Below are 23,211 nucleotides of genomic sequence, written 5' to 3'. Positions count from 1 at the left end.
TGCCGACTAAACAGCTGTTCTGCTGAATGTGTTAAGGTCGATACAGTGGAGGGGGGTGTGTGCTGTGTTTTGACAGGAGCAGTGGATCCACACCCACTCTGATAGCTGCTGCCGCTGTGTCTCACAGACGTCTAGCCAGGGTGGGGATGTGCGTCACATGTCCATACGACCAGGGTTCTCCATGTCCCGGCCGTGGTGATAAATGCTGAGTCTTGTACCGTCTCACTCTGTGGATGACGGAGTCAGACGGTCGTAGTGGTACAGGTCCAGTACATTCTACATAGTACTGTCACTGTGCTGTAGTTTACAGTTACAGAGGATCACAGTGATTCATCAACAGGAGTTAAAGTCAAATGCGAATACGATCCAAACACGGCAGAGAATTCAAACCACCTGACCCTCATTAGACTGACTGTTTATTAGGAAAATATCGATACACTGAAATATCACCATATTTCTCTCACAATACTATATCGATATTTTTCTTTTCTTTCTTCTCCAGTGATTATTTCTAATTCAACTAAAGCTTTTTTATAATTTAAATAAATGAAAATGAATTAATTGAAATGTTCCCTCAAGGGCAAAATTAAATTATAACTGGTATCTAGTCTCTTGGCTTGGCAACAGACAAAAAGGTCAATAATCTGAGAGACAAGGCTGCAGCAGGGAGGACACGGTGGAGGAGGACACGCAGGTCATCATCACTGTCCCACCCATTGAAACAGAGACGGGCGAGATAAGGAGCTCTTTCATGTGTCTGCAGCTGCATCCAGAGGAGGAAACATCAGCAGCAGCAGAGAACACTCCATGGTCATCTGCTGCAGCCATGAGTGAGTCTTCACACTCACACTGTCCGTCCTCACTGACCTCTGCCAATAGACTATGGATTAGTCATGATTAATCCAGATCAGTCAAAATGTCACATTTTCTGTTCATCACTGGAACAGACAGTACCGATATCAGCAGGTAGATGTCAGTGTTTCACACCTGATTATATTTGTGACTAAATCAATTGATGGAATTAGTCATTGTCTTCAACAATATTTATCAGTCTACAGTCCTGAACAGTTCATCTGACTGTTGTGTCAGTCAAACTGTCCGTCTCAGTCATGCTGGTCTGACGTAGGCCTGGCCACTGACCAGAGGTTGAAGCCACCAGTGGATGATGTGGTATTTTGATCTCCCACAGTGTGTGTGAACATCAACAGGTGTATTGACGATGTATCAGATCAACGATAAGTGAATTATTGGAAAGACACAGGACCTCATTCTCATGTAGTAAAATGTGTTAAAAATCATAATCAGCTGAATCTTGAATATGTATTTTATTTATATGTAGGTATGTATTTATGGCACTTTTTTTTTGGGGACCCATATTTTAAAAGTCACATACCTTCACGACCCAGGTCAATAGACATTATTCGTAAAATCCTGGGATACATGATGCGAGATAACCCACAAAAAAAATCTCTTGCGACCCACCTGAGGGCCGCAACCCAGTCTTTGGGAAACAATGGTATGGGAAAAATGCCTGAAACTCCAAATTTCTCAAAATTCCTTGGTCTGAGCACAGACAATAATCTGTCCTGACCCATCATGGTCCTGATCCAGACGGCTGGTGTTTTGATCTCAGCCTCCAGTTTGTTGTACTGTATGATGTTTCGCTCATGTGTTTGATGTTTGAAGATGAAGGCGACAGACGGAGAAGTTTTTCTCATCATCAACTATCAAACACAGCTTGTCCGACAACGTGTCACTGTGGAACAAAGACAGGTTCCTTCAAGGGTGCTGGCCCCGATCCAACAACCTCAAGGTTGGAAGGGAATTGTTTACCTTTCTGCTCCACTGTTGTGGCGGTTCCATCTCCCTGACCTGGCTGCTCACCAGCTGTGCTGCTTATAAAGAGGAGCAGACTGAGCAGGCGGCTCCAGCTCCTCAGAACCGCTCCCCGCAGCCTGTCTTAGTCCTAATGGATCACATCCCCGGTTGTAACTTGCCGATGTCACCTGTAGGTTTGGACACCATGACATCAGAACTGGTATCTGTGTCCCCCAATGTCACCGCGGTGCCATGTTCAGTCTTCACGGCAGCCACCAGAACCTTAGTCCTGCTTATCTGCCTCCTGCTGGTGGCCTGGAGTCACACAGAGAAGATCGCTGTTCCAGGTACGAACTGGTCTGGATTCTGCTGTTTTTTTTAATCTCTGTCAGTTAGAAAGAAATTTAAAAAAAAGATTTTCTCTGCAACAGGACCATATTTCTGTCTGGGTTTGGGTCCACTGCTGTCATATGTCAGATTCATCTGGACCGGCATCGGCACAGCCAGTAACTACTACAACAACAAGTATGGAGACATCGTCAGAGTGTGGATCAATGGAGAGGAGACGCTAATAGTCAGCAGGTTGGTTCAGTAGGTTCTGGGACATAAAATAATGAATTAATTAATAATTAAAATAGTAGACATTAAGTCACAGCACAGCTGAAGACTTCCTCTTTGTCTGTAAGGCCGTCGGTGGTGCACCAGGTTCTCAGGAGCGGGAACTATTGTTCACGTTTTGGGAGCAAGCAGGGACTGAAGTGCCTGGGGATGCACGAGAGGGGACTCATCTTCAACAACAACGTGGTTCTGTGGAAGAAGATCAGAACCTATTTCAGTAAAGGTGAGAATTTAGAGACGACAGTTACCACCGTCGATCATCATCTGTCTCCATCAGTCACTTTGATTCTACTGCACAGTCAAATCTGAAATACAGAGACGAAAATGTCATTTTGAGGTCTGAGTCAGTTATGTAATTAAAATATTGTATCATTTCTGTGTCAGCTCTGACTGGTCCAGGTCTACAAGGGACGTTGGACGTCTGTGTCTCCTCTACGCAGACTCACCTGGACGACCTGGATGACCTGGATCATGTGGACGTCCTCGGCTTGCTGCGCTGCACCGTTGTGGACATCTCCAACAGACTCTTCCTGGGTGTGCCTGTCAACGGTGAGTCAAAAAGTCCTCTATGGACTATGACTACAACCAGTTCAGACAGGTCTCTGTGACGAGGTGGTGCTGTAATGTTTACTTTTTTCATGTGTGCAGAGAAAGAGTTGCTGGTGAAAATCCAGCAGTACTTTGAAACCTGGCAGAGCGTTCTGATCAAACCTGACGTCTACTTCAAACTGGACTGGATTCACCAGAGACACCAGAGAGCTGCGTGAGTTCCCTTCTCGTTAGCGTCCTTTCTCAGGGATTCTGTTCTTCTGACCGACTGCTGTGATGTCACCCCACAGCCAGGAGCTGCAGCGTTCTATTGGAGAGCTGGTGGAACAGAAAAGGAGGGAAGTGGAGCACGCGGAAAAGCTGGACGACATCGACTTCACCACAGAGCTCATATTTGCACAGGTTGGTTTAAGATTTTAGATAACTGTTCATATCTATAGCCAGGTTAGCTTGATCAACTCTGTGTGCGTGCAGACCCGAGGTGAACTGTCTGGTGAGGATGTGACCCAGTGTGTCGAGGTGAGCTGTCTGGTGAGGATGTGACCCAGTGTGTGTTGGAGATGGTGATCGCAGCCCCTGATACTCTGTCCATCAGTCTGTTCTTCATGCTGCTGCTCCTCAAGCAGCATCCAGACGTGGAGCTGAAGCTGCTGCAGGAGATCGACACCGTTGTAGGTGAGGAGGGGCCTTGACACACACACACACACGCACATACAAACGCACAGTTTCATTCACGTAGACATAGATTAATTCATTTCCTAACATCACATAGACATAGATTAATTCATTTCCTAACATCTTACCCTAACATTAACCATTTCAAATTTTTGTCTTATCTTTATCCTTACCATAATCCAACCCCTAATCCTAATCCTACATCCAAACTAAATCTTAAACCTCAAAAAACTGTCTTTTGTGTAAATAAACCTCTACAGGTGAGAGAAACCTGAGGAACAGAGATCTTCCAAAGCTGCAGGTTCTGGAGACCTTCATCAATGAGTGCTTGCGATTTCAGCCCGTGGTGGACTTCACCATGCGCCGAGCTCTGTCTGATGACATCATAGAAGGGTACCAGGTACCGAAGGGCACGAATATCATTCTGAACACGGGTCGCATGCACCGGACGGACCTGTTCTGCAAACCCAATGAATTCAGCCTGGAGAACTTTGAAAGAAAGGTGAGCTGTCTGAATGATTTGAAAGCAGATAATGATTTTTATTTTCTTCAAAAACCTTCAAGCACCTCTCATGTCTGTTCTTCTTCAGACTCCTCTTCGATTCTTCCAGCCTTTCGGTTCAGGCCCCCGCTCCTGCGTTGGCAAACACATAGCCATGGTGATGATGAAATCCATCCTGGTGACGCTGCTCTCTCAGTTTTGTGTTTGCTGCCATCAGGGCCTGACCCTGGACAGTCTGCCAAAGACCAACAACCTGTCCCAGCAGCCGGTGGAGGAGGAGCAGGAGGCCCAGCACCTCAGCATGACTTTCTTACCCAGGAAGAAAGGGATTCACTCAAAGGCTGATCCTCTGCACAAATACACCTGTTAAATAAGGTTGGGTTACACCAGGGGGCGCCAAAAGCCCTTTACTCACAGTGAGCTAAGGTAATTGGCAGCACGCTGTTGATAATGACGCTACAAACCAATCTTTTTTAAAAGCCTGAATTTCTTTACTTTAAATGTGATGATGGACTGAGAAACTGTCTAGGGAGTGAAGGAACAAACACTGGGATATTTTGGGTAAGATGCCTGTTACTTATTTTACTGTAGTATTTTCTTTTCTTTTTTGGTTTAACTCCTAACTGAGTTATGTTGTTTTTCTTTTTGAGTACATTTAAACAGAGCGTGCTGGGTCATCTCAATGTATTTTTTTATATGTGAAAACTGTATCACACCTTGAGTTATATGCACAATTGTTTTACTTTTACTGTGGTATTTTGCATTTTTGTGTTGTATTATCTTTACATGTAGCTTGAATACAACAAAACATCAGGTGCAAATTTTTAGTTATTTGCTTTTATATGGTTTTCTATTACCAATTTGTAACCGGTTATTTGCTTTTATATGGTTTTCTATTCAGTTCTATTTTATTCCAATGGCAAACTACTCGATTACAGGTATTAACAGTGTATAAAAAAGTAAATACGACATGTATTAAATAAAATTATTTTAAAACAGTATTCACATTTGTTATAATAAAAAAACACGACATCTTTAAATATTACAGAAGATCTGAGACTTAAAACTGTTTTATTTGAAAGCCTCCTCGCATTTGCTACATCTGTTCAGCAGAGGGCACTATAACACTACACGAGTGTTCTTAACTTTCCTGACTATTTACACTTGGCGGCTTTTCACCTTTACCATTTTTATGGGTATTAATTTATCGGCCCGTTAGCATTTAGCTATAGCACCGAATACAGTATTTTTGTTAAACTATCATGATGTCATAGAAAAATTCACAAACTTGGTCCTCACATAATTTGTCATTATCATGTGATTAATTATGTAATTTTTGCGTCTTTGCCATTTAAAGCATTTAGAATACCCCCTCTAACTTCCCCGTATCCTAGAAAAATGGACTAGTCTATGTTACTGCGCAGGTGCGGGACGGAAGCTAAACAAACTTATAGGCGCGAAAAAAGCCAAAACAAAAACAGAACCGAAGGCGAAGTTTAACTTTTCAACTTGGAACTTTATATACGGCTGTCACTATCAGAATCAGGCTGGTGTGGACTGCTGATGGAGATGGTTAAGATGTGAGTATTCGTAAAAAAAGTCGTAAATTATTGAATTATATTTAATGTCATTTAATGTTTTTGTCTTTTAGTTTGCATCGTCCTAAATGTTAGGTGTATCGTTAAAGGTTTAATTTAAATCGACATTATCGGTAACTAGTGCACTGTATTTAATTGTGTGACGTCGTAACAACGTTTCTTTAAACGGCGAATATAATTTCCAGGTGTGTAGTGCAATGTCGAAATGCATTGTGGGTAATAACATTTCCATTCGAAACCTTGCACGCCACGGGACGAGGTGGCCGAGTGGTTAAGGCGATGGACTGCTAATCCATTGTGCTCTGCACGCGTGGGTTCGAATCCCATCCTCGTCGGGATGCAGACTTTTGCCATTGTTCTTCCCTGCCAATCCTGGCACGGAAGAATCCACGCAAAAGGCTGCATCAATCCCTTACCCGAGTATCATTATGTGGATTTCTTGCGCCCCAACACGACAAAAATCACTTATGTCCTACTTTCCTGAACACCACAGGCGTTTTAATAAAGCATTTATTTTATGATCTGAATGGAACAACAGTCAGTCAGGTGGATCTGTTATTATTATTATTATTACTACTACTACTACTAATTATTATTATCGCAAATAAAAATTTAAAATTAATGTTAATGATATTATATATATATTTCTTATGTCTGTTTAAAAATATATATTTTTAATTTTTTTTCTGAATGAATGAATAAACACTAATCTAAAAAAAATTCTGAATGAATGAATAAACACTAATCTACTCTACCAGAAAAACACAGGTTCACTGATTTCTACTTCCTGGTCATTTCCTCTCTGCAGTGCTTTGTTGTGTATATGTAGTGTGTATATTTACACCGAAACAGAGTCAGTTAAATGTACTGGCCTGTGGCTGTGGACTGGTAGGCTAGTGCCATCTGGTGTCCAGTGTCTCACGCTGAGTAGCAGTCAGCCCCACACCTGGGAGACAGCATAGCCTGCAACTGCTGTCGGAGCACCAACTACACACCACCACCTGCTCCCTGTCCTCAGAGTCCCAGCCTCATGCTGTCTCACAGACAGCACTGCAGAAGGTCTTCTTGATCCTGTCTGTGGATCAGTGTGGAGGGTCATCTTCTCTTCTCATCTGTCTCTCTTGGGTTCCCCTGACTTCAGCACATGTCCAGATGATCTCTAACTTTCCTCTACCAGTATTCTGGTTTCTAAAAAAGTACTAGCAGCTGCATTGTACGTGCATTGTACATACAACTGAAAATATGTCCGTCCCAACAGACGGGGACGGTTTAGGTTCTTGTTTGCGTGGATTTGGATTTGAACTTTCAGTTATTGACAGATTGATCCTTTAAATATTTGACCACATGCTGCTCAACGATTATGAAATGCCCAGTTGTTGTTAAAGAACCGCAGCTCCCATCACCCTCATGTCTGGATGGACCTATAAAGAAAAAAACTAAAAACCCCAGGGGGGCACTTAACTCACCCTTGATTGCGATCGTCTGTGACAGTGTTTTGCTCACAGACCCAGTGGAGCAGCTGGACGTGACACTGGGCTCAAACTCTTTCTTTTTTTAACCAGCATCTCAGTCCACTCTGTTCTTTCTGTCCAAACCAAACCAGGCTCATTATTGAGCCGGTCCATGAAGATTCTGATGGACAGACACTTGTTGCAGTCGCCCCCTTTCTTCTCCCACTGTCACGTAAAGACGACATCCCCAACTGACATGGACTAAACTTTGCTGTTACAAGCTAGTGTTGTACTGATTAAGTGAACTCAGCTCACCATGTACATTGGTGTGTACGGTGAGAACCTGTGTAATGTTGCAGCGCGCTGGTAATAGTAGTTTAAGAAACTGAAGACATACCTGAAGCTGTGGTTTCTTCTTGGCGAAAGGATGAAATGTGGGTCAGACCAGGTCAGAGGTGAGTCTGCCGCTCTTTGTTGACTGATGAGTATGACCACCTCTAGTGGGAAACCAAGGACACATCAGAGTGGTGAGATCTCCCAGCCGATGTAGGAACTCTTTTGAGATCTTCTCAGAGGAGTTTGTGGAAATGGTTGGACAGATATATGGACAGGTCTGTTGATGTTTCCTACTGAAATTCCAACATATCCTTTACAACAACACTGTGTCAGAGTCCTCACTTAAAAACTACCAAATGTCTTATTACATAATTTCTTCCACTTGAGGTGAACTGCTGTGTCAAACATCTCAGTGTTTGCATTCAGGTGTGAGACGCGACCTCTCCACTTAATGATGCAAACAGACAGTATAACATTACCTTAGGTACAATTAATGTCTCTCTCTCTCTCCCTCTCTCTCTCTCACACACACCCGCCCGCACAGTGGACGAGTGTGTTTTCATAATAAACTGTGTGGACACGGGATTTTTTTTTTATTGCTTGAGATGAATTTCAAGTTGTCAAGAATAACTGTGGGCTGGAACACAGGCAGCTCTCTCTCACACTGAGACAGAGAGAGGGAGTGAATGAGAGGAAGCGGCAGCACTCGCAGCATACAGAAAGAGGTAGAGAATGAGTGTGAGAGTGGAGAGTGTGTGAAGGGACCGAGTGTGACGGGATGGAATGAGAGGAGGAGGAAAAGGAGGAGGGACGAAGTAGAGAAGCATAGGGAGGGGAGATTGTGAGGGAGAGAGACATAGGCAGAGAGGGAGAGAGAGGGGACGGACCAAGAGTGAGCAACGGGTGGAAGCTTGGGAAATGAGAAAAGTAGCTGAGAAGAGAAACTGAGAAGTCAGGGGAGGAGAGGAGAGGAGGGTAAAGGGAACAGCAAAGGGAAGATCTGCTTGGCAAATAGAACAGCCACAGCAGAATTCCTCCAACAGTTGCAGTGATTCAGGCTGGGGAGGGGGAGTTAAACGCACCAGCAACAAAAAAAAATCATTTTCTTTAACTCTGTCTTTTTAAAAAGATCGGTGAAAACTACCTGGAGTGGGAAAGGAAGGAGGAGAAGACGGAGAGATCAGAGAGCGTGTGCAGCCTGTGAGTGTCCGGCAGGGAAGGATGGATTCAGACTCTGGAGAGCAGAGTGATGGAGACCTGTCTCCTGGAGGTACGTGGCCCATTCATTTGACTAACTATTACTAAACAACCCGTACTACTCTGGTACATTTGTAGTCCTGCCGGGACTCAGTCAGTCAGTTCTACTTCCTCCTCTCTTCCAACGCGTTTCTCAGCCATTTTTATCCGACACTGGTCTCCGCCTTCATTATTAAGACCACAACCTGGTTGTTAGTCATTGAAGGCTCCTCCAGACACAACACCTTCAGCTCCAGCAGAACTTCACACTTCCTGCAGCAGCTGTGTTTCATCACTTAGATGTGTCAAAAGTAGAGCTGTCACTGTGGAGCCGACAGACTCAGACACACAGCTTCATACATATATTTATCTGACTCCAGGGATACATGTCCATGGATTAGTGAAGAGGGAATTAATCAATTACATTTTTAATTAATTAATTAGTTAATTAAATTATTCTTTAAATTACATTTAAAATTACATTTATTATTATTAATAGTAATAATTATTAATTACATTTTTATTCAGGATTACATTTTTATTCAGTAGGAATGTTAGACTGAATCAGTGAATAGTCTTCCAGGTGAAGAAGGAAAACCAAAACGTTTTTTTTTATTTTTGTTTTCTGTTTATTAGAATTTGCACCAATTGCAATTTATTTGTGCATCCAACTTTCTGACACATCAATCTTACTGTGTCCACTGTCCACTGAGAACAGCTGAGTCTGAAAAATGTGTTGTCTTGTTGTTGTTAGTCTTTTCAAACTGGGCATGTGCTGGAGTGTTGGACTGTTGTAGCTAACGTTAGCGCTGCTGTTTTACATTGTGGTGAGTTCTGTGTAACTACAACTTCTAATACTTAACACTGTACTGCAGTACTGTGATAGTGTCATCAGAACTTCTTCAGGTCCTGACCCAGTCCTTGAAAACCACTACTGTGGAGAGAAGATTCTAAACAGAGCTGATATATTTTTTCTGCAACTGTTGTCCCTTCGATAGCTCAGTTGGTCACAGAGCTGATATATTCTTTTCTATAAGGGGAGTTCTGTTGTCCCTTCGATAGCTCAGTTGGTAGAGCGGAGGACTGTAGTGGATGAGTGTGGAAATCCTTAGGTCGCTGGTTCAAATCCGGCTCGAAGGAGGACAAATTTTTGCCCTGGTTATAAAGTGATTGAGCTAGGTACTAGTGGATCGCAGTTGAATCTCACTCTTTTGGCAAGGAACAGTAGATTTCTGAGTAGGATTGATGGTATAAATGCAGAGTAAGTTGTTTTGTTTATATGTGTATGTTTTATATGTTCTGTTAATTTAAGGGAGACATAAAAGGTTCCAAATGTTTGTGAGCACATCATGTGCAAATCCAAGTCAGGTCCTTTATCCATGGAACTCCATATAAATGGTACTGTTTTCCTATGCCAATCCCAAAGGTGCTGTGTTGGCTGTACTGCTCCTTATACCTGTGGGGACGGGGCCTCATTTTATGAATTTAAAGGGTTTTAAGGTCAATGTCTCTGTGAAATCTGAGCAAACATATTTTGACAACAATTCTACTGCTGTAAACAAACATGGTCTTTTCTGCTGTGGGCTGCGTCATGTGACCGATCTGTGTGTAAATATTGAGGGCTTGTGTTTCAGGTGAGGTTTAGACCCTGCTGTGTTGTTGAAGACTGAGGTGTACAGTTCCATTTGTCACTTAGTTCAACCAGCAGAGTGGAGCACTGAGTCAACAACCAACAAACAAACTAGGACATGATATTCATGGACGGGCTGGGGGTCACATGTACTTTATAGATCCCAAAAATGGGAAATTAAAGAATGAATGAAATGAAATATCAAAGCAGCCTGGTGCAGTTGTAGAATGCATAGATGGATAAAGGGTAGGTAGGTGTTCAGACAGGTACGTAGGTAGTCAGTAGGTTGATGGGTCAGGTTTAAAAACTGTGTATATGCAAAAATGTATGTGTATATTTAGGTCGTCAGATACGTAGGTAGGAAAGTAGAGGCAAAAAATGACCTCCTTACCTACCTGTGGTAGCTAAGTTGGAAGGACGGTCATTAGATACTGTAGGTTGGATGGTCACTAGGATTTTAGGCAAATCAGTAGGTTGTTAGATAATGTAGGTAGGTAGACTCGTAGGTTGCTTGGTCAGTAGATTGTCCAGAGTAATCATCAAGTACACATTCAGTACAGAACACAACAGAAATCCTAACAGGAAGTTTTACAGCCTCATGATATAACATCATTCATCACAGTGAATTATCAGCCCACACCTCACTTTCTCCTGATTCATGGTTTCCTGGACTCACTGTGACATCATCAAGTCTACCATCATACACAGTCATGTCCAGTCAGCCGTGGTCCAGTGAGTATATCCTCTGTAGAGGAAGCTGGTCCACTGTTGGTTAAACAGCTCACAGACGTGTACGGGCTCGGCCTCCTGTGGTTCTACTGTAAACACACCAAAAACTGCACATGTTGTTTGATGATGACACTTCAGATGATCAGAACATGTTCCTCACACACAGCAACAGAACACAACAGAACCCAGAGACGGACATTTGAGACGACCGCCACGTTCTTCACTCCAAACATTTCTAGACACTAACACTAAATAACTAATTATTATAAAGTACTCAGTAATCACTAGGTGTTTGAATCAATACGATATATTGAGAGTTCTCTAAAGAAATTATTAATAATGTACTTTTTTAGCAGAAGAAAGCGATGTGTTCATTTCTTTATTAATAATGTACTTTTTTAGTGTAGCAGAAGAAAGCGATGTGTTCATTTCAAATGTGAAAACCCATTTTTCTTGTTGAAATACTTCTTTAACAGCCTCAATTAAAACAGAGAAACTGCTGAAACTCTTCTTTATTATTCCCTTGCTGCTCCGTGCACATGCATCCCTGAGATTTTTTTTCCTCTAAATCTGGCTTACAGATGGAAACCATCCACACACACTCTCACACGCACACACACCCACACACACACAGGGGCTGGTTCTGGAAAAAAATGTAATATGAACTGAGGAAAACAGAAGTAAATCTGTAAATGGAAACGATGACTCAGGAGAAAAGGCTCGTTTCTTTTCTCAGTGGGAGCGAAATGTCAGTGCGTGAAAGTCCGGGTCCAGTTCTGTCCCCAGTGTTAAAGTGTGTAGCCTTTCATTTCTGACATAGTTATGTTTTACAGTGTCTGAGAGACTTTTAAAAACTCCGACTGAGCCGTGACTGAAACATGAATTCAAACCGCAGAGACGCTTTGACAAGGCCTCACAGACGCACACGTCCAGGAGAAGTATTCTGTGGTTTTACTGCAGGGCCAGCTGAAGGAAAGCAAATAGTCAGCAGTGGCGTCTAGTGCTGGCCGTGGGCGCTGTGTCTGAAGAAAGGCAGTGTGTGTGCCGAGGAGGGCGTCGGTGGAACGTGGAGCTGCTGAATGCCAGACTGTGATGCTCTCACCTGAGTGTGTGTTGGTTTAACTCCTGCTGGAGCTGATGTCCATCCACCGGCGTTTGTAGGGAGGTTTGAGTCGATTCTTTATTTAGACCCGGGTTCTGGCTTTAATTAAACATTTATGGTCTAAGCATGAGGGAGTGGAGGAGGAGGGGGGGGAGAGGAGGAGGGAGGGGGCTGCCTCCTAAAACAGTTTGCATCTGAGCTTAGACTCCAGCGAAACAACTATTAAAATGGTATTTATTTGGACAATAGTGGGCAACATGCTACAGCCTTACAGCACTTAGGTCTCTGGTTCGAGTCCCTGTGTGTTTGGCGTGTCCTCCACAATCCATTAGCTTAATGTTCACTCTGAAGTGATCATCGGTGTGAATATGACAGTAACTTTGTGAGTGAATGGTTGTGTTCGTGCTGTTACCCCCGCCTTCCCCTGATGACTTCTGGGATTGTCTGCAGCCCCTCGCCACACCCCCCGCCATCCTTAAGGGATTAAACAGTAGGGGATTATTTTGTGTCCAGTGGAGGAGAGGGTTAAGGTGAGAGGAGGAATGCAGTGACTGCAGAGTGAAAAACAACCAGGACTATAAATGTGTGTGTTTATTGAGTGAGTGTGAACCACAGTTATTTCCTGATCATTAGTTAGTGGTGTGCTGGCAAACCAGAGAGCAGCAGCAGCAGCAGCAGCAGCAGCAGCAGCAGCAGCAGCTGTGGATTTACAGTCCAGTGTGGCATACTGTACTTGTTGAAGCTCAAAGTACAGACAGTAAAAACCCTCCTATCAATCTGAGACACGTTCACTCTGAACTGCGTGACCTTTGCTCCTCTATCACACGTTAGTCATCCGTGAATAAGTGTGTTTTGTTTTTTAGTTTCTTGGTCATGTTTTCAATCTTCATTCTTCAGTTTTATTGATTTATTTTTTGACCTTTCTTAAAAATTTAAAAAGTAACAATAGACTAAAAACCATCAGACTGGTGTAATTCAGAGAGTGTGTTTGCTTGGGGCAAATAAAAACAATATTTACAGCAAAAAAGAAAGTCAGTATTTTAATGATAATAATGGATGTTGTTGGTTTCTGTGTGTGAGAGTCTGGGGTCTCAGTGGGTTGAATGTTAACCTCCCCCCCCCCCCCCCCCCCCCCCCATCAACTGAGGATGTGGGGGTCTAAAATCCAGACTGGTTTTTCAGGTTTGGTCAACGTAGACCACTAGTGTTAATGCAATAAACAGATAGAGTCATGTGGTTGTTTGAGGAAGTGCAACTGCTGAAAAACTAACAACAGCAACAGTTCCTGTCAGACAGAGAGCAGGGCTGAATCTCCTCTTCCATTAGAAAATGATAGTTGAATATCTGCTGTTTAATTAGAATTACATTTACGAACCTGATCAAATGTATGACAAGTTCATGTTTATCACAGATCACAGCCTGTGATGGGTGTGAGAAAATATCGATAAACTGAAATATTGCAATATATCGTTTCTCGATACCGTATCGATATTCTGCGACACTGTATGGATTTATTTTAACATGCAAATATTCACGGCACTGGTTGCATTTAAACCTCCGACCTCTTGTTAATTATACAGGGACTGTATATATTTGCAAGTACATATTTTTTTCATGTATTTATCCAATGCAAATTCTCTTTGTTCCAATTTTAGTAACCTGATGTTAAACATGTAACATGTAAATAACCCAATGTATGGTCATGCATACATTTCGCAGTATATCGCAATATATCGTATTCGTATCGCCATTTTCTTGCCAATACACACCTGTGGTCTGAGGAATATTTTTCTTTCATACCTTCCTGTAGCAGAACAAGGCATTAAACTCTGTTGAAAAGGGAAAAAACTGGATTCACTGTGGGATCGGACACTGATTGGAAAAATTCAGCTAAAATGTCAATTTCACGAAAGCTGGGAATTAATGGACCAGTGTGTGGGTCTGGAACCAGGGTTTTGGTATGATGTTTGGTACTGAATGGTTAGACTGTGAACTGCAGTGATTGTCATAGAGACACAGTGTCCAAAAAGGAAGAGTTAGACTGTGAACTGCAGTGATTGTCACAGAGACACAGTGTCCAAAAAGGAAGAGTCCACATAAATAGATTGACGTTAGGGTAAGGATTAAGATTAGGCATATGTTTGTCATTGTTGAAGTTAGAGTGAGGGGTTAGGAAATGGATTTTGAAAAACCAGTGTGTGTGAGTGTCTTTGTAAACAATGCCATGGCATGCTGGGACTTGGCCGAGGTTTGGGAGAGAAGCAACCCACCGGGGGCCGGAAAACACTCACTTCCTCAACACACACACACACACACACAGACAGTGTTGTAGATGTTGTGAGAACTGGACAAAGGAGCAGAGAGTTTCGCAACTGTGGGAGAAACGGAGACGACCGAAACCTGGACATGTGATTCCGTCTCTGTCCCTAAAACCCCCGCCACAGTGGCTGTCCTTCTTTTCAGATGTTTTGGTCACGTGTGCCGATGAAAAGCAGCGATGCCACGTTGTTATCAGAGAGAGCTTTCATATTTTAATGTGCACTCTCATGTGTCCTCCGTCCTCCGTCCTCGTCTTCTTCTTCAGACGCCTCGCTCTCTTTATTTCAGATGGTACAGATTAAGGTCTCTCAGTTCAAGTACAGATGAGGTGGAGAAACATCCTCATCCGTCCTCCTGCTCCGTCTCCCAGCCTGTCATTACACTTCACACAAACACACCCACCCGTTTGCCCACACGCTCCTCTTTTAGTGTGAGACTATGAATTTGAGGCTTTGCATTGTCAACACTTTTGATTTGTCAGTCACTGCCAATCACAATCACAAATTATCCAATTAAAGCCCTAAGACAAGAAAACAGGAGGAGTGATGTGGTGGGAGGGTGGTCAGCACCCTGGCCTTACAGCCAGAAGGTCACTGTTTGATCCCCAGCTCTAACTGCTGATCTCTCTGTATGGTGTGAAGGAATGATTTAATTAATGAATGAACCAGGGACGAGAATGAAATTAACCTAAAAATACAGAACATAAACAAAACATAGCAATAATAGCTTAGAGTTTTTACCAAAAGACAAACAAAAAACCCAAATACAAACAACAATATCTAATATTATATAATATAAACAAATGTCAACTTTTTTCAAAAATAATTTTTATCCAAAATATTTAGAAAAACTTAAAACAGTCCACGACTGAACACTACCACGACTCAAACCTCAGTGTAAAAAGACAGAACTATTTTGCTCTGACTGAACACTACCACGACTCAAACCTGTAAAAAGTGTAAAAAGACAGAACTATTTTGCTCCTCACTTCCATAAACCATAACCTGCGGTCATTTAAGATTTATTACTAAAAACCAGTCAATATTTTTCCTCCTCCATCAGCATTCATCAGCTGGTGCTTTTCCTGAGCAGCTCCCCCAGGACAGAAGCCGAGGGAGACAGCCTTCAGCCAGTTCCCATGCCTGGCTCATCAGCTCAGTGCCTCTCCTGGCTTTTTTTTAGCTAAACAATAGCAGGCATTGGCAAACAACAGCTGGTGAAGACATCAGTGTTGGGGCAGAGACGAGGTCAAACAGCAAAGATCTCACAGTCCTGACAGGAAGTCATGTTTACTACTGCTCAGCCTCTGAGGAGCGGCAGCTTCTCTGTTCATCTAAAGATGAGTGACTGAAATGAAGCCAGGGGTGAAGCTGGATGTGTGGGTCACATCTCTGATATGTCTCTGGCCAGGCTTTCCATAATAACCACAAACAAATGTCCAGAGCATGGAATCCATAAACGACCAACCACGCCATCAATAAACAAAACAAGAAAAACTTGATTTATTTTTATTGACAGTAAACATATGGTTGGATGCAGCTAACAGCTAACAGCAGAGTTTTCACGTGCTGTCACTCTAAAATGGTGACATCATCATTCTGAAACACAAATGCTTTATCCTGTCTGGGTTCTCTCCAGGTTAATCTGGTTTCCTCAGTGTCTCCTCGTGACTTGTCGATGGTGTTCCCATGTTCCTGTGTTCCCTTCGGCCCGTATAGCGTACCTGCCCCTCGTGACTTGTCGATGGTGTTCCCTTCGGCCCGTATAGCGTACCTTTGCACCTTTTCTTATCTCTGTTCCATATTTGGGTCAAACATAAACTAACGTTTCTGCTGAGACAGAGAACACCTGCGCAGGAAGCCACTCCTGTCCATTTGTCTCGTGATCTTGCAAGAGGACGATCCTCCGTCTGCTGAATTTTTTACAGTATGTTTTTACGGATTTACAGTAGGTTCTAACACAATTACAGCAGAGGGCGACCTTTAACCTGGGAGGTCTGGGGACTTTATGAAGAACTCCTGAGTACTTCACAGTGGTCAGCATTTTTTAACTTAAAGAAAGTACAACAACTGAGTCTATGCTGTATTACAGTACTGTGTTACTGTTACTATTACTGTACTGCATTACCGTATAACTACAGAACAGTCAATGACCTGGAACCACAGGGTCATGTTGACAGTATGTGAACAGTCTGACCTCATTAGAAGTTAGTTCTGCTGCTGAAGTCATGACCCATCATTTGAGCCACATGTCACTCAGTCGACACTCTCTTCTATTTGTCTTTATTCTAAATATTTTTCCCTCCTCAGACTTTCTCAGACTGACTTCCTGGTTTATATAAACACAAACAGTGTGAGTCATTCATCTGCTGATTTCTTGGTCTTTATGGGTGCCAACGAAGAATCACTGCAGCACCAGCTCCTGGAGGAGAGATATGAAATGTCTCTCTTTTTATTTATTTCACTGCCTGGACCTGCAGGCTGCGCTATGACTCACAGCTGAAGGATTCAGCTCAGCTCCAAGATTTTACTGAGCAGAACAGTGCCAACGTTTGCAACTATTTAGAGGAAATGCAGAGAACCTATTGTCAACAAACTTTAACTGCAGAGGGCACAGTGTCCACTGGACAGGGGTCACCCTGCTGCGGCCTCAAGGCCCTGGATGTGTGAACAACCTTGCTTAGCTTAAGAGCTAAAGCCTTGTTTGTGCTAAATGCTAAGTACACCTATGAAGCCTTTCTGCTTTTGTTCTCTGTGTAATTTTTTTTGTTCGCATCGTTGTTGATCACCAGAGACCACATAGGCCCGTGAAATGTTGAAACTCTTTTTGGTTTGTTATCATGACAACAGTTCTAACCTTTCTCTGCTTCTGAGCTCTGTCTGTCAGTAAACACTTTGGTTTGACTGTTTGGACTAATAATGTTTACACACTGCTCAGGTTTTCATCCTTAGTTTTTATTCTTCCAGCAGTTTCTACAGCACTGGTGACTGAGACGCTGCCCTGCGGCCAGGTCTGACCTACTGTAGGTCTAACACAGCACTCACAGTGTTGATGAGAAAACAGGGGACGAGTTTTGGAAAAAATACTCCCATGTTTTAGAGACCTTTATTAGGAAATGCAAATATGAAAGCTGATTAAAAGGTGGAGTTATTTTATATATAGCTCTTCTTAATTTTGCTGATTTTTTTTGGTTGGTTCCTGTAGTCCATTAGTTGTGATTAGGATGTTTTGATGCACGTTATTGTCCAGAGAATATGTCGAGAACGGGAGAAGGACTTTTTTGAAATGTTCTATTCTGTGGTCAAAATAACCTCAGTCTAAAACACAATTCTCCGTCCCAGTCATGTCCATGGTACCGTGGAAAAGTTCTGCTCCACTCTCACGTCCCCGGCGGTTGAACTCCAGCTGATTTTGGTTGTTCTCTGTTCTCTCTGTACTACAGTACCGTTGTAGAACTCTGTGTGTACTGCAGGATATCGAGGGTTTGTCGACAGCTGTAACTAATACAGTGTTCTTTCTGTATGGAATTCTCTGTGTTTGGGTTTTCTCCAGGTTCTCCAGGTTCTCCAGGTTCTCCAGGTTCTCCCATAGTCCAGAAACGTACAGATTTGTGATTAGGGTTCATTATCTATTCTGGAACGACCGCAGGTGCAGGTTCTCCAGTTTCCTCCCATAGTCCAGAAACATACAGATTTGTGATTAGAGTTTATTATCTATTCTGGAACGACCGCAGGTGTGAATGTGGGTGTGAATAATCTCTGAAGACAAATGAATGTATGTGACTAACTAATTTACATTCACTAAGTTAGACTCTCTCTGGAGAGTAAATGATAAATAAATGATAAATTAGGAAACTGATTATTATTTTAGAGGAAACAGTCAGAACATGTTCTCCCATTAACGGTACCAAACAGTAGGAAACCTCCGTTTACGGTGGAGAACATTATACCACTGACAGTAGTCAAGGATTTAAACCAACAGCTGGATTTCTTCTATGAAGGTTTCCACCAGGGACCTGTAAAAACCCAATGACCAAATGTGATCTTTGCATTAACCACATCTGCACGTCTCATTCTTTACCTCAGGGTCTCCCACTGGGGAAAAGAAAATTAGGCCATATGCATTTTTGCAGCTTCCCACCCTTAGCAGGGAAGGGGTGGGCCGGTCTCCTCGGTCCACAGTGGTGTATGTTCTAATGCAGCTGGCAGAAAGTGTTGACTCCAAAAACACCAGTGGAAACAAAGAGAGACTGTCCGGTCAGCAGCCACGGGGACGGAGCAGCAAGTGCACGACTAATCCGAAACACTGCGCATGAACGTCAGCTACAACCGTAACTCTCTGATGTAGTAACTGTGGTGCAAATTTTTAGTAAATTATTTTTATTTGCAGTATGATGTGCACTGATGTGCACCGTATATCCAAATAATTCCACCGTCAACAGGTTCTTACCACGTTCCGTTTCAACACCTGAATGTCACTTAGTCTACGTAGGAACCTGATGTCTTGGTTTAATAGACCAAGACATTTTTAACCAATGTTTTCAATGCATGCTGCCACCTACTGTTACTATAGTGTGTAGTGTCACGGTATGACCAGTGACTTTTGAGATAATGTAGCTCTCTACTCCTTACGCCTTGATGCACGATTCATTTTTCATTTCAGCCGATGTGAATTCACACATTGTATTGATTTCTAACCAATTCATTGTTACACCCCTAGTGGAGACACATGTTGTTATTTACACACACTGTGGGAAAACATTTTTCTTTCCCTCTGAACTCCCAGCGTGTTGTAGAAGCTGAATGTTATTGTTTTAGAACCGATCATTTCCTTTATGTAGAAATTGACATCATGTAGTTCTTGCCTTGTGTTCAGCAAAGTAAACACTTCTTTTTGTACTTCTTTATAAAACTGTAGTATAACTACAGTACTTTAAACTTCATACAATGCACTCCTGAGTTGAAATGTTTCCCCGGCTCTTGGTGAATTTTATTTGTTGCTAAAGTGATAAAAGTGCTGCAGACCCCCGCATGACGAGGAAGAGGGTGCAGGGGGGGGGGGGGGGGGGTTAGTCTTAGTTTATAAAGCAAATACAGTCTGTCAGACTGTAGCAGCTGAAACTGACCTGGAAAAGTCCTGGAAAATACTTTTAAATAAAGATGGATCTTGGCCTGAAAACCCCTGGTGTAGAATGTCTGGGGTCTTTTTCACAAATCTTTACTTTCCGTGGAAAACAGTGGAGAGAAAATAATGAGAGGACTGAAGAGATGTGACAACAGGACTGTCTCAGAGCTGACAACTGAGGCTCTTCCCTAACTCTGTCTGACAGCCCGCCTCGTCAACAACACTCCTCCTAAATCCTGCTGTGGACGAGCTGCAAAGGAGTATTTTTGACTCTTCAGCGTTTCCACGTGCACTTTAACAGTCGTCCACCCTTTACCGACTGTTTGTGCAGACTGACTCACCCGTCCCCGTGACTTAAAGCTCAAGTATTTCACCGTCTCGATCGCTCACTTCCTTTCTTCATTTAACTGTTTCCGTCTCTCTTTTTTTTGTTAACCATATTTTACATTTTTCCTATATTACTCACAGGATGTACCAAATTGAGACAGCGGCTAAGAAAGTGAGTCGACAGCCACCAGCTAGTCCTGTGGGGGAGTGCAGGTATCATTAGAGAGACTGCTGGTGTCAGGACAGAGACTCTATGGCTGAGTGGAAACTACTCTCCGTCTCTCTAGACGTTTTTCTGCTCTAGAACAGGAGGAAGTGAGTTTGTCTTTGGCAGAATTTAAAATAAAGCTGTGAACACACATCTCTCTGGGCGATGCACTTAATCCCTGAGGCCCTCCTCCCCCCTCCTCCTCCCTCCTCCTCCTTGTGGCAAGCCTAAGATAGTTTAAGGATTGCAGTGAGTTTTCAAAGAAGAGGTCGGTGAAATAGTAGTGGATGCTGGCTGAGGATGAGGTTTATATTGTTGTGTACGTCTGTGTACATTTATTTTCCGTCCAGCAGGAGTGAGAGATTAAAATAGAGCTGAAATGATGTTGGACGTCCATCAGCCAAGTGATCAGAGGGACAGCTGAGAACGTCAGCGGATGAAACCTCAGGGTCCGTCAGCCCAGTCAGGGACGAACACCATACTAGGAAAGGTAGTGAGTGGAAACAGCTGACCACTGGATGATGTGTGATTGGCAGACAGGTTCTGGAGGAGTGGGGTGGGGGTGGAAGTTATGTTGACAGTCTGGGTCTAATTTATACACCTACTGTATGAAAAATCCATCCATTAATTTCTACCTGAGTTGTTGATCTTGTTTTTAACTCCCCTGAAGTGCTATAGCGCCCCCTAGGCAGGTGAACAGCAACCAATCAATTATATTATCATGTTTGAATGTACCAGTTTGTACAGATTACCAGGCACTCAATAGTATTTCAATTTGGGGAGGGGTGAAAGAAAAAAAAACCACTGGTCTACATGTTGTTCTGCACCTGCCCTTTATGTTCCCTAACATCACCCTTGAAGTGGTGTGGCGCCCCCCGGGGGAGCTCTGCTACCCCACACTGTCATTTTGTAGATGGCAAAATATTTAATAACTGCAAATCTGGTCCTCCACCTTAATTATGTTGACAGTCTGGGTCTAATTTATACACCTACTGTATGAAAAAGCACACACACACACACAGACACACACTGGTACTTTCTCTGCCTTCCTCCTCTTCTCCCTCAGCACATACACGTGGAGGAGGACACGGCTGACAGTCTGCCAGAGAGCAGCTGGGAAATGTTACGCCACCTCGGTTCAATCAGCATAAGAATGGTGTGGTGTGTAATTGGTAGGCTGGTGTCACCTCAATAAAAAACCCTCTCCCCGTCCTCCCCGTCCTCCCACTCCTCACATGCACACAGACACATGTTGGACTGCTGCTGGGGGAACAAAGACGGCCTTTGATGTCCTCCTGTATGATGGACTGAGGCGGCGGTAACACGACACCAGACTCTTGTTCACAAACGCTGCGCCTGGTAGTCCTTACACATTTTTGATGTTATGCTGTGCTGACACTCAGGTCTTTATTACAGGCCCACCAGCACCAGCAGCTCCGCCACCAACACCAGCACCGCTGCCAACACACCACTGCCTCTGCAGGAAGGGCGCCGCCCTGCCTCAGAATGCAGCTGCACCAAACTTCATCTGCCTCTCAGTTTCTAGAATGTTCTCATTGCTTGTAATTACTGCCTTCAGTAAATCATCCTGGAGTGTTTCTATCGTCACAGCCGTCGTTTGGAGTTTTAATCAGTTTGTGTAGAGAATTCTAAAAGTCAGGACAGCTTTACAGCAAATAGGTCTTTATTATTTGCTGGTTCAATTCCTTGTCTTCCTGTATGTTGTGCTCAATTTCTTCTCGTGTGTGTGTGTTTTCTCCAGGTTACTATTTTATAGACTAGTCGAAGGTTTTTTAATAGTTTGGCCTTTCCTGCGACTTAGTTTTGAATATATCTTCTTTGGCCACATGAGGGCACCCAAGAACAAATAAGACGCAACCAAAAACTAAAAGTCTGTAGAAGAGTTCACACAGGTCACATCGCAACAGCACAACAGAAAAATCCTAGAAAATGTCCAGATTTGACCTTTGACCATGAGTCACTTTGGAACGATTTTCTTTTTTGACCTCTGACCTTTTTTTCTTCCTGTTGTTTTAGGACAGGAGAGCTTTAATTCCCGTTCCCTAACGCTGCAAGCCCAGAAGAAGATCCTGAGCAAGATGGCCACCATGGCGGTGGCCAACCTGCTGACGGACGACACGAGCAGCGAGATCCTGGACGAGCTCTACAAGGCTAGCCGAGAGTTCACCAAGAGCAAGAAGGAGGCGCACAAGATTATCAAGGATGTGATCAAGATCGCACTGAAGATCGGCATCTTGTACAGAAACCATCAGTTCAGCCCGGACGAGCTGGACACGGTGGAGCGCTTCAAGAAGAAGATGAACCAGGCGGCCATGACGGCGGTGTCGTTCTACGAGGTGGAGTACACCTTTGACAGGAATATTCTGTCGGAGCTCCTGCTGGAGTGCAGGGACCTGCTCCACACCCTGGTGGAGCAGCACCTGACCTCGCGCTCGCACGCACGCATCGATCACGTCTTCAACCATTTTGCCAACGGGGAGTTCCTGGCCGAGTTGTACGGGGACGGCGAGGAATACAGACTGTCTCTAAGGAAGATCTGCAACGGCATCAACAAACTGCTGGACGAAGGAACGCTCTAACTTCGTACTCTTGACTTCTCTCACCCCCTCACCTTTGGCTCTCGCTCTCTCTCAAAAGTACACATGTAATCTGAAATTTTTCTCAAGTTGATGTCTTTAGTCATACATTTGAAGTACACATGTAATCTGAAATTTTGAAAAGTTGATGTCTTTAGTCATACATTTGACTTCTGTCAGCTCCAAATGATATTTTAGGCCTGAATCCAACAGGATTAATTTAGTCTCTAAATACTTCTGGAAAATCTGCTTTGAAATAGAGACTTGGTCCAGTTTGACATCCTGTGACTAGTCCTGGTCCACGTCTACATCCTCACTGTAACAGATGACTTGGTTTGATTTATCATGGTACACTCACACCTGAAGGTCCACTACCTGGACAAATCCTGCTG

The 23,211-nt window shown here is 43.3% G+C and overlaps 2 protein-coding genes and 2 non-coding genes across 6 annotated transcripts in view; all 4 read left to right on the top strand.

The window, feature by feature from the left end:
- LOC103378914 (aromatase-like) overlaps positions 1 to 5,161 on the top strand; it is a 9,273-nt gene extending 4,112 nt beyond the window's left edge. The window contains exons 3-13 of one of the 2 annotated variants that reach the window (XM_008310276.3): positions 628 to 830; positions 2,013 to 2,165; positions 2,250 to 2,400; positions 2,505 to 2,659; positions 2,821 to 2,985; positions 3,085 to 3,199; positions 3,276 to 3,387; positions 3,460 to 3,466; positions 3,505 to 3,660; positions 3,921 to 4,162; positions 4,251 to 4,968. In XM_008310276.3, the coding sequence (XP_008308498.1) occupies positions 752 to 830; positions 2,013 to 2,165; positions 2,250 to 2,400; positions 2,505 to 2,659; positions 2,821 to 2,985; positions 3,085 to 3,199; positions 3,276 to 3,387; positions 3,460 to 3,466; positions 3,505 to 3,660; positions 3,921 to 4,162; positions 4,251 to 4,532 (1,617 nt within the window). In that variant the 5' untranslated portion in view covers positions 628 to 751 and the 3' untranslated portion in view covers positions 4,533 to 4,968. 2 annotated transcript variants of the gene reach the window in all.
- Positions 5,162 to 6,013: 852 nt separating this feature from the next.
- Positions 6,014 to 6,095, top strand: trnas-gcu (transfer RNA serine (anticodon GCU)). The gene has a single exon. It is a non-coding gene; the product is annotated as a tRNA-Ser (tRNA).
- A 2,189-nt stretch (positions 6,096 to 8,284) lies between these two features.
- tnfaip8l3 (tumor necrosis factor, alpha-induced protein 8-like 3) lies at positions 8,285 to 23,205 on the top strand. 2 transcript variants are annotated; one of them, XM_025055802.1, is made up of 3 exons: positions 8,285 to 8,817; positions 22,260 to 22,886; positions 22,935 to 23,205. In XM_025055802.1, the coding sequence occupies exons 1-2, from the start codon at positions 8,769 to 8,771 to the stop codon at positions 22,820 to 22,822; spliced, it is 612 nt and encodes a 203-aa protein (XP_024911570.1). In that variant the 5' UTR covers positions 8,285 to 8,768; the 3' UTR covers positions 22,823 to 22,886; positions 22,935 to 23,205. The 2 variants fall into 2 exon arrangements, with proteins under 2 accessions (XP_024911570.1, XP_008308500.1); XM_008310278.3 differs by having other exon boundaries at positions 8,286 to 8,817; positions 22,260 to 22,928; positions 22,984 to 23,205.
- trnay-gua (transfer RNA tyrosine (anticodon GUA)) lies at positions 9,836 to 9,923 on the top strand. The gene is given in 2 exon segments: positions 9,836 to 9,872; positions 9,888 to 9,923. It is a non-coding gene; the product is annotated as a tRNA-Tyr (tRNA).
- Positions 23,206 to 23,211: the final 6 nt, after the last annotated feature.

The sequence above is a fragment of the Cynoglossus semilaevis genome, chromosome 5 (assembly GCF_000523025.1).
Source record: "Cynoglossus semilaevis isolate Cse_v1.0 chromosome 5, Cse_v1.0, whole genome shotgun sequence".
In the NCBI taxonomy this organism is placed as follows: Eukaryota; Metazoa; Chordata; class Actinopteri; order Pleuronectiformes; family Cynoglossidae; genus Cynoglossus; species Cynoglossus semilaevis.
Note: the sequence above shows the minus strand (reverse complement) of the source record. Positions and strands in the feature narration are given on the sequence as shown.

Excerpts from the sequence above, each read along its gene's own strand:
- tnfaip8l3 (XM_025055802.1), top strand. The coding sequence starts at position 8,769 with ATGGATTCAGACTCTGGAGAGCAGAGTGATGGAGACCTGTCTCCTGGA. Across the intron at positions 8,818-22,259 it reads TGGAGACCTGTCTCCTGGAG|GACAGGAGAGCTTTAATTCC; the intron begins GTACGTGGCCCA and ends CTGTTGTTTTAG.